Source organism: Orbicella faveolata, unplaced genomic scaffold (genome assembly GCF_042242905.1).
Source record: "Orbicella faveolata isolate gen_17 unplaced genomic scaffold, um_ofav_v1 contig_12, whole genome shotgun sequence".
In the NCBI taxonomy this organism is placed as follows: Eukaryota; Metazoa; Cnidaria; class Anthozoa; order Scleractinia; family Merulinidae; genus Orbicella; species Orbicella faveolata.
Genome location: NW_028301539.1, coordinates 1,974,644 through 1,985,308, shown reverse-complemented (window position 1 = coordinate 1,985,308; position 10,665 = coordinate 1,974,644). Strand labels below are relative to the sequence as shown.

The 10,665-nt window shown below is 40.2% G+C and overlaps 2 protein-coding genes across 2 annotated transcripts; both read left to right on the top strand.

Annotated features, from left to right (window-relative positions):
* Positions 1-1,150: 1,150 nt before the first annotated feature.
* LOC110067546 (2-phosphoxylose phosphatase 1-like) lies at positions 1,151-5,081 on the top strand. Its single transcript, XM_089281982.1, has 4 exons — positions 1,151-1,340; positions 2,016-2,606; positions 2,989-3,196; positions 4,118-5,081. The coding sequence occupies exons 1-4, from the start codon at positions 1,214-1,216 to the stop codon at positions 4,680-4,682; spliced, it is 1,491 nt and encodes a 496-aa protein (XP_089138108.1). The 5' UTR covers positions 1,151-1,213; the 3' UTR covers positions 4,683-5,081.
* A 134-nt stretch (positions 5,082-5,215) lies between these two features.
* On the top strand, positions 5,216-10,229 carry LOC110067549 (2-phosphoxylose phosphatase 1-like). The gene is made up of 4 exons (XM_089281983.1): positions 5,216-5,907; positions 7,352-7,948; positions 8,936-9,143; positions 9,607-10,229. Exons 1-4 carry the CDS (start codon positions 5,781-5,783, stop codon positions 10,157-10,159), a joined length of 1,485 nt encoding a protein of 494 aa, XP_089138109.1. The 5' UTR covers positions 5,216-5,780; the 3' UTR covers positions 10,160-10,229.
* The last annotated feature ends 436 nt before the right edge of the window (positions 10,230-10,665 follow it).

The window sequence follows — 10,665 nt, the reverse complement described above, 5'->3', positions numbered from 1 at the left end:
TTCCCCGGAAAAAACATTCCGAAAATTTAGATATACCCCGCGAGATTGTCCTCAGTTCTCCGGAAATTCCGAAAAATGTATACACTACATATGTTTTTTTAACCCAGGAGGGATGGACTCTTCAAAACAGCCAGATTCTATAAACAACTTTTATTTCCGAGTTCTAGCTTGTCAATGGTAAAGTGGTCACTAGTAAAATGAAATTTTGTGGAGATGCTTTTGTCAAAGGTGAACTTTGTCCTCTTCAAGAACTGTTTCGTGGCTCTCTGACAGGGTAGGAATTGGAAGAATGGATGAGAGCTACAAAACTCTTTGTTTATAAAACTAGTCTCAGTTAATTTACTATTCGAAACTAGAAGTATTTATCATTAAAAGACTGAAGCATTGGATAATGTATCTCTAGAGTTTCTATTGGCTGAAGCCTAAAGGGCCATAGGATATGTTAATTGGTTTCAAAAACTCCATAATTTTAGCAGTGAAACCAGGATATATAACAAAGTTCCTTTTTCTTGTACCCTTAATTCCCGATTCAACTCCCTTTCACGTGGTTTATACCTCTTGGTGCTTTTTTTCTTAGGGAAATATACTTAATCTTGCAAACCGGCTTCCAATTCCATCCAGTTCTCACCCACCCCCCTCAGGAATGAACTCCTCCTGCCCTCCTCTTCCCTTGTCTCCCATTGGGAGACAACTCCCCCGCCACCCGTCGCCCATCACTGATAGAAGACGAGTTCCTACTGAAACATAGAAATATAAAGTCCCCGACGAATGCAATGCCAGTTTCTTTTTTCCTTCCAGAGATGCATTGCTTCCAAAAACCACTGCGGAACTCCTAACCAAAATGCGATAACTCGAGAAGATCGAGTTATCGAGTTATCGATCGAGCTGAGAAGCGAGATGACAGTAGAAAAGACAACAAGGCATTGAGGTAATAACTCCTCGCATTATGAGCTTGGGCCGCCTGTGCGAAAATTGGAAGGAAAAAAAAAGTTAACCCCTGATCTGAAACCATTCCCATCTTAGGCCTCGAGGATCAAAAACACGAGCTCATCGTTTGAGCACTTTTAGTTGGTTGATTTGCGTGGGATGCGCGCGCGTATCCACGAATGCCGCGCTTACCTTTCCGAGCACGAGGGCCGCACGAGGTGATCTGGGTACCTCAAAACATGGCGGCCAATATCGTTGTTTGCCGGCTTTGCTGATCCGTGAAATAATGATTCCTCTCACCTTCATCTCGTTGAAAAGAAGGTTTTACCTCATGAAATATAAATTTAAGAGACTCAGTCGTATGTGGAGGTTCGTCATCATGGCCTTACTAGGAGTTCTTTTATGGATTTTGAGTAAGTTGGGATGTGGACTTTAAGCTTACAAACTTTGTTCTTTTACTTCGCTTCTATTAAGACTTAACCTTAATGTACACAGTTAACTTAGTGGTGCCGATTAACTGGAGCTTGTAATATCATTAGCTGGAACCTCAGATTAGTGTCTTTGTTATTGATGGCTTATTGTTGAGATGAGGGCAATGGCCAAACGCTTGAGAAAACCGGCATGGACTCGGCAATTAACTAGCCATTGTTTTGTGGTTGGCGTGCTTTGCAGGACGAAAAACGAGGCCGATAACTGATCTTTGTTATATCTCATTCTCAAGCGGAGCAAACAGATTTCCAGTCAGGCATGCAGGACCAAGGCTGTGTGATAAAAATAGACAAAATATTGTACACGTACAATCTGGGACATGCTAGTAAATGCTAGATTCACACCAAATCTGCCTGTCTCCTAGCCTAAATTGCAGCGATCTCCTTGAGTTGAGAGACACTGCCGAAGTAACTTTTTAAATTACCAATCTCTTGAGTTCTATGCAAAACTCTGGGATAATAGAGAAGGGTTTTGCTGGGGGCCGTAGGGGATGGGGAGGTGGGGGAGCTACACACACATGGGCAAAAAATCTGCATGTCACTTCAGAAAGGCAATGCTTTATATAAAAACTGACATTTAATATTTTCTCTAAATTGCAGTCTGGAATTCATCTAATTCATCTAGTTATGACAGTAGAACACGTCCAGAAAGTTATAAAACATTACAGCATCATGTGGCACAATACTGCAACTTTCCAATGCATACTTCTGGTGCAGAGGGGTCATTGAACTTAGAAAAACCTCTTAATCGACAACGCTTTCATTTAGAAATGGTACAAGTGTTGATTCGACATGGAGACAGAACTCCTGCAATGTTTATCCCTAACATGGACAATGGAAACTATGATTATGATTGCACATTCAGAACTAAAAATTACAACCACAAACAAATGTTTGAAGAATATACACAGGCAACCAGACGTGTCACAACACGTGAGTTTCAAAAAGGTTTGGGAAGTTCTCACCATCTTCTTCCGTCAGGGCATACATGTCGGATTGGTCAACTGACACAGAAAGGTTTTCTACAGCATTTTACTCTTGGGAAACATCTGAGGACAGCTTACAGTAGTTTGATAAACACAGACATCAAATCTAGTGATCTTCATGTGCGATCGACTCAGAGAACAAGATGTGTGCAAAGTGCTGCTGCCTTTCTGTATGGCTTGTTAACGAAGGACACTATTTTGAAAGGTGAGACAACATAGCAGATATAAGCAAGTACAGTATAGTTATAAAATTCTGAGCATGAACAGAATCATTACATATATAACTAATAGTAATTACCATCAACTCAAGTACAGCTCATGTTTTGAAAGCTGCAGAGTTTTAAAACATTAAAACAAATATATTGTTTGTGTGTCATAGGCTTCCAACAATATCAGGATTTCTTGGTAATGGTTGTGATCACTTTGCCAAGTTTTTTTAATTCACACTAAAATTTTTCAATATATAAGGAGACTTCAGACTTGGACATTGATCACTCTACAAAAGCAATTTAGGATGAGCACAGAGAGAAGCTGAAGCTGTCTATGAAAAATCAAAATCAGTATTAAAAAAAGTTTTTTTTTTCCAGAGGGTCTAACCATCAACATCACCTCTGATATATGGTTTCAAGAAGATGACAATGGCATACACTACAACTGCCCTTCATTGAGGAACCGTTGGAATGAATACAAACGAGGAAGAGAATACAAAGCAGGAGCTGAAAAAATAGAACCAATCATGCAGCAGTTTTCAGGGCTGTTAGGGGTGCCAAGGGCATCTCTGCCGACCATTATCTTGTAAGATAAGCTCTCTTGATACGATTTTTGTTTAATGTTAATGATATGGACTGCGTGCATGGGACTGTACTGTCGGTTGCATTTACAAACGCAAACAGCAGGATTAGACCTTTCCACAGTCTTTTTACCTTTAAATATTGGGTTATTGGCACAACTTTCCAAAGCCATAACTTTGCTATTTTACAAGATAACTTGCAATCTTGGCCATTTTACTAAATATTTTAAGGTTGTTTTGTAACAACAGATGTTCGCTACATGGTCGATATAGAAACAGTAACAACAGATAATTATTGCTATATGATCAATATTAAAGGTTGAGAAATACTGTTGAGAGGTCTCTTCAGGTTAACAACTTAAACTATTACATGAGGTTTGGTTGGAAGGCATGATCGCCTAGCAGGCCCTATGATAGTGCAAAGCCTGTTTTGAGACAACTGAGGAATAACAAATCAGTGCAAATATTGCATCAACAAACAATCAATCAACTAATCAACTTTATGTCTATTATTATGGGCACAATAATTATACATTATTAGAAAATTCAGTATTTTTTGAATGTTAGGGTTAGAAAACTCTACAGAATTAAACTGAAAAGTTATTTAACAGTTGAATAAACCACATTTAGAACTAATGCTGGTAACACATCACGGCAACAACTAAGAGCATTTTAACAATGGAAATCTCTTGACCACATTTGAAGATTTATCTCATAAAGAAACTTAGTTGCCTAACTTGAGACTATAAATGATATGCACATGCAAACCTTGTGCATATGAACTGCTGCAGGATAAGAAAGAAAAGATGGTGACATGTTGACCAATCAGAATGCTACTATGCTTTAATTCTAATCATTGTCCAAAAGGACCCAACTTATGATGTTAGTTGATTTGGGATAACACTGTACATACATTTATCTTTCAGCTTGACCGATGCCATTTACACTCGTCTCTGTTACAACTATCCCCTGCCATGTGGACCTGGAGGCTGTGTGTCAGAACAAATGGCAGCCAAGGCAATGCATTTTGCAACCTGGGCATTTGCCGAGAATTTCACTGGCATAGCTGATGTCGCTTCTCATCCAATGCTGATACAAATAGCCAAGAGAATGATCAACAAGCCTCAGCACAAATCTTCTCTGAAGTTTGTACTGTACAGTGGTCACGACAGCACTGTCACGCCACTCTTGATAAACCTTGGAGTTCATGATCGGACAAGATGGACACCTTATGCCACACGTGTGGTTTTTGAACTCTGGAGAGATACTCTTTCAGACTCTCCAAAGCAGCCAGGTTCTATAGACAACTTTTATTTTCGAGTTCTTGTCAACGGTAAAGTGGTCACTAGTAAAATGAAATTTTGTGGTGACGCATTGGTCAAAGGTGAACTTTGTCCTGTTCAAGAACTGGTTTCGTGGCTCTCTGATGGGGCAGGAATTAAAGGAATGGATGAGAGTTACAAAGCACTGTGCTCGTTGGAATATCTTTAATTAATGTACTCAATTGGCAACCAATATCATTATTTTATTACCCAGTGTGAGGTCAAACCAGAATGTATCTATAGCAAGGGGGTGCAATCCAAGTTTTCTTTCCTACTTTTTGAAGCATAATTTTTATTTCTAAAACAAAATGTTTAGTTCCCGAAAATATCCATACCTCCCTCGCAGAAGGTTTTTTTTTCTAAGACCCCCCTCCCGCCAACCCTCTGGAATTTTCATTCAAGCTTTATGCATTACTTTAAATTTTTGGACCTTACAGAAGCCCTGCCCCCACCTCTCAGGAAATTCCAATCCCTTCTTTGGGCGGGAATATGGATACTTTTTGGAACTCCACAATATTGCTGGTATTATTCGGGAATTTTGAATAAATGTTTACCTACTGTGCCATAACACTATTTATGTCAATAATAGGGTACTTTTGGTTTTAGGGTGACTTTAATTTGGTTGAATATAACTCCCACAAATTTAACAGTCTGAGAGTGCAATATGTAATAAATAATTTGTTCTAAATATATAAAGCTTGTTCTAAATGTATAATTTGTTCTAAATATGTAAAACTTGTTTTAAATATGTTAACTTTCATATTTATAAAACTGATGTGAATGTTCAGTACTTCTTTCCAAATAAACAAAGCGACAGATAAAGTGCTTTCGTAAATTGTGTACGAACATTTGCTTCTTGTATATTTTAGTTTTATATATTTAGAATAAGTTTTATGTATATTTAGAGCAAGTTTTACATACTTCAAGGAGGTATTTTCGTCCCCTTTGGCCCGTCGTAACTCTGGGATTTCTCATTTAAATGGTTTGCCGCTATTTGTTCACTTTGGCGAACAATTTTGAAATGCTCCGCGGGGTTTCGACGCGTGTACGGTGAGAATCAGCTCTTTGCAAGGAAGACACGCATGACTTTCATAGTTTTTTTTCGCGAACTTCACAATTGCATGCACATAAATTAAAATTTTAAACAATAGCTGATTTTGTGTAGATAATTTTCTACTGTTGTTCCACGTTTGCATCTAATATTGCCACTGATTAGCATTTTAAAAAAACGGGTTAAACGAACCTGTTCTCCTGAACTGTAAACATAATGATTCCTCTCACGTTAATTTCGTTAAAAAGAAAGCTGTACTTCATGAGATGTGAATTTCGGAGACTGAATCGTATCTGGAGATTGATCATCCTCGCATCTTTTGGAGGTCTGTTGTGGATTTGGGGTAAGCTTACAAGTTCCGATTCAAGCATAAGCCGCTTAGCTTGTATTGAACTTTCTTTGATAGTTTTATTGTATGCGCCTGCAGCTCGCTTTGTAGTTCGGATTAATTGGAGCTTCAAATGTCATTACACGGAGCCGTAGATCGGCATTTTACTGATCACATGTGATAAGCCGTAAATTCTTGAGAGAGGGAAATACAATTTGTTCTGCACTCAGGAAAACTTGCACAGAGACCTTGACTTAAAGATCACTAATTTCCTTGACAAGATATTTTAATTTAGTAAATGAAGTTAAATCATTTACTACATAATCGTAATGTAATAAACCGTGAGATAAAGAAGTCAAAGAAGGGACATGGAAGGGATAAAGAGAAAGGAAAACAATATGTTTATCTATACCTCATAATAGCGAGTGTATTAAACCGATACGTTAACATGTGAAGTGCGAACCAGTCGTGCGAGGCATTGCAGAGCAAAACATGTAAACCTGGGGTACGTACCCTCGAGGGGAAGATGCGAGGCATCATAATTTTGATTCCTGATCATCATTAAATTGCAACGCCTCCTTAAGTTTAGTCAAGTAGATCAATTTTAACAGGAATTCTCTGTCGTTTCTTATTCGAAAAATATTTAGAGGGCAAACATCGAATACAGACGTAGACTGAAAGAGTACTGCAGGCAAAGGCGCCGTTCACACTAAGCCAGAGGAATTTGAAATCGGAGGTTTCACTCTGAGAGCACATCAAATGTTTTCAGTCCACACAACGCCGGAGGAAGTTGAAAACGCAACAATCGATCGTTTTGGATTTGTGTTTGAGGAAAGCTCGGTCAGGTAATTCACATGGATATCATGACGCCATCGATTTCGAGAAGCTCCGTTTTCAAAATGTTTCCGTCCACACTAGAACACAAAGCCGGCGTTTTCAAATTCCTTTGGTACAAAGAGCGTTTTCGAAAAGCTCCGTTTCCGTGACGCATTAGTGTGGACGGTAGGCCTAACTGTAAATTAAGCTGCGTTTTCAAATTCCTCCGGCGTAGTGTAGACCCGGCGTAAGTCTGGAGTCTAGCAAGGTGTTAATCATTTTTTTTTTTAACAGGCCACGCTGAACTGATAAGCCCAGACCGAATACATTCACAACGGGTTCGAAACAGCTGCGAAACGGTTATAGGGTGTAAAAATAGTACTTTTTATTTTCAAAAATGCTTTCAGCTCATGCATATGCACCTGTCCAGTACTCCAATCTTTATTTGTTTAAAGCCCAGGCCGCGGTCATTGCGTTGTTTGTTTACCCTCCATTTACGGGTACAAATGGGGACCGGGGAACTCAATGCTAGGAGAAACCCGGTTTCGTGAAGTGGGTCAGCAATCCATCTAAGAGTTTTTTCCCATTCTTTATCAGTTCTTTACCATTAGCACTATTGTTTAATCATCTCTTCAATTTGCAGTCTGGAATTCATCCAGTTCGTCTAGTGATGACGGCCCAACGTTAACACCGCCTGAAATTCATGAAACAGTGCAGCAACATGTGGGACATTACTGCAACTTTCCTATACGTCCTTCTGGTGCAGAGGGATCTTTAAGCTTAGAACAACAACTCAATCAAGAACGCTTCCATTTAGAAATGGTACAAGTGTTAATAAGGCATGGAGACAGAACTCCTTCTGTCTTTATCCCCAACACGGATAATGGAAAGTATGATTATAACTGCACGTTCAGAACTAAAGATAACGACCACAAACAAATGTTTGAAGAATACGCAAAGATAACCAGACATTTCACTCTGCGAGACTTTCTAAAAGGTATGAAAACAAGTGGCCGTCTTCTTCCGACAGGACAACGGTGTCGCGTCAGTCAAATGACACAGAGAGGTTTTCTTCAGCATTTTACTCTTGGAAAACACATGAGGACAGCTTACAGCAGTTTGATAAACACAGACATCAATTCTGGGAACCTTCATGTGCGATCAACTTCGAGAACAAGATGTGTGCAAAGTGCTGCTGCCTTTCTGTATGGCTTGTTAACGAAGGATACTATCATGAAAGGTGAGACTGCGCAGTGGATGAGTGTTGGTTACGGCTTGTCAGCATATAGACAGACTTGTGAGTTTTCTGCTCCACGCGCGCAATGAATCGAGTCCTGAGTAGATATCTGAATATGAGGCCCCGTCCACCCTACACCGGAGAAATTTGAAAACGCAGCTTTATTTCTAAGGTTAAGTCTAGCGTCCACGCTCATGCGTCACGAAAACGGAGCTTTTCGAATGCGCTCTTCAAACCAGAGGAATTTGAAAACGCCGGCCTTTCGTTTTCGCCTGGGCAGAAAACATTTTGAAAACGGAGCTTTTCGAAAATGATGGCGTCACGATAATAATACTTTTCCCTGCCCGAGTTTTCCTCGAACACAGATCCAAAATGGCTATTGATCATTGCGTTTTTTAATCCTTCCAGCGCAGTGTGGTGGAAAAACATTTGGTGCGTTTTTAGAGTGAAACCTCTGTTTTCAAGTTACCCCCAGCCTAGTGTGGACTAGACCTAAGTAAAATGATCAGGCTGTGGTTTTCATTACTTGAGGCATAGCGCGGTTAGCCAGAGAGTTTCCCCAAAAATAGCAGATTAACGTCGCAAATACATTTTTTTGTCCTCTTTTATGAGATGGATTGAGGATTTGATTTCGGACTACTTTAAGTCAAATATTTCAACATTTCTATTGGGTCATGTGCGCGATGCAAAGTTGGAGAATATAAGCCTTGTAACTTCTTTTTGGTCTTTTTCTTGGTTGTTATTTTTTTTTTTTTTGGCCTGCTATTCGACTTTGTTCGCGCTGGGAAAGTTTCCCCCTCGACGTCGAAGAAAGTGGACATTTCTCATCTTTCTCGGTCGCCTTCGATGTTGGAAGAGGAGTTTAGACTCAGATAGGCCCGTAAAGCAATTGGAATTTAAATTATCACTGAGTTTATTTCGCTCGAAAGAACAGAAAAACAAAAAAATTAGCCAAACTAAGTATTAAAAAGCGTTTTGTTCATTGCTCAGAGGGTGTAATCATCAACATCACCACAGATGTATGGTTCCGAGAAGGTGACAATGGCATGCGCTACAATTGTCCTCCATTGATGAGCCGCTGGAATGAATACAAACAGAGAAGAGAATACAAAGCAGGAGCCGAGACAATGGAACCGATCATTCAACAGTTTTCACGACTGTTAAGAATTTCAAGAGCGTCTCTGCCAAACATTGTATAGTAAGATAAGCTTCCTAACCTGAACATTGATGTTTCAGACAAGTAAAATATGCGGAGCTTCATTGTATCTCTCCGCTCAGGTGTATAAATAAGTTCTTGTGAATTGTAAGCGAAACCGGAAAAAATTAATGAGCCACTTTAGAAATGGGAAGAAGTCTGGGGCGAGTCTCACCTCGCAATGGCTTGTGGGACCGTTTCTGGGAACAAAAGATGATAAGTCATGCAGTCTCCTGTAACGATCCCACAAGTGACCGCGAGATGAGACTAGCCCCAGATCTCTTCTTTATACTAAAGTGGCGATATATCATCTAGGAGAGGAGAGGGATCTAGTCAAGAGCATGACTAGCTCCCTGCAATAGCTAAAGAAATAAGAGTTTCTTAGCAACTCTTGGATTAGGCGGCCGCACTTTATGAGGTCGAATACTTTTGGCTAAATTTGGGGTCAATACATTTATTCTTTCAGTTTGGCTGATGCCATTTACACTCGTCTCTGTTACAACTATCCCCTGCCATGTGGACCTGGAGGCTGTGTGTCAGAACAAATGGCAGCCAAGGCAATGCATCATGCAACCTGGGCATTTGCTGAGAATTTCACTGGCATAGCTGATGTCGCTTCTCATCCAATGCTGATACAAATAGCCAAGAGAATGGTCGGCAAGCCTCAGCACAAATCTTCTCTCAAGTTTGTACTGTACAGTGGTCACGACAGCACTGTCACGCCACTCTTAATAAACCTTGGAGTTCATGATCGGACAAGATGGACTCCTTATGCCACACGTGTGGTTTTTGAACTCTGGAGAGATACTCTTTTAGACTCTTCAAAGCAGCCAGGTTCTATAGACAACTTTTATTTCCGAGTTCTTGTCAATGGTAAAGTGGTCACTAGTAAAATGAAATTTTGTGGTGACGCATTGGTCAAAGGTGAACTTTGTCCTGTTCAAGAACTGGTTTCGTGGCTCTCTGATGGGGCAGGAATCGAAGGAATGGATGAGAAGTACAAGACACTTTGTTCATGACTATCTTTGGTTGATTTACTATTTGTAGCTGTTATTTTTTTTATTAAAAACTGAAGCATTGCAAAATGTATCTCCAGAGTTTTGTTTGGCTAAGAAGGAATCACTGACCCCAGACGCTCTTATCGTTCGTCACGTGCTCCTTCGTGGAGGCAAGATTGTGTGACGAGCCGAAAGCTTCAGCGTGGGAGGCCAGTAAAAGCACGGTCTAAGCTTCGATCTCGTTTCTTATGTACCATTTATTCCCGGTTCCAGCCCCTTTCTGATGGTTCTTACTTCTTGGTGCTTTCTTCCAGGGAAATGTAACTGATGTTGCAAACTGTTTGCAATTTCGTCCCTGCCCCCCCCCCCGGAATCCCTCTTCTTAGTCTCCTCAACTCTCGCCTCAGAAAGAGCCACCACTCCCGTGCCACCCCTCCCCGGCACTGGATCAAGTCGTGTTCTCACTTTTGGGATAATTTGTTCTCCCTTTCCAGGAAAAAAAAAACTTTTCTTGGATGACAATGAAT

Coding starts and splice junctions, on each gene's coding strand:
- LOC110067546 (XM_089281982.1), top strand. CDS start 1,214: ATGATTCCTCTCACCTTCATCTCGTTGAAAAGAAGGTTTTACCTCATG. Junction 2,607..2,988: donor GAAGGACACTATTTTGAAAG/GTGAGACAACAT, acceptor TTTTTTTTCCAG/AGGGTCTAACCATCAACATC. Junction 3,197..4,117: donor TCTCTGCCGACCATTATCTT/GTAAGATAAGCT, acceptor TTTATCTTTCAG/CTTGACCGATGCCATTTACA.
- LOC110067549 (XM_089281983.1), top strand. CDS start 5,781: ATGATTCCTCTCACGTTAATTTCGTTAAAAAGAAAGCTGTACTTCATG. Junction 7,949..8,935: donor GAAGGATACTATCATGAAAG/GTGAGACTGCGC, acceptor TTCATTGCTCAG/AGGGTGTAATCATCAACATC. Junction 9,144..9,606: donor TCTCTGCCAAACATTGTATA/GTAAGATAAGCT, acceptor TTATTCTTTCAG/TTTGGCTGATGCCATTTACA.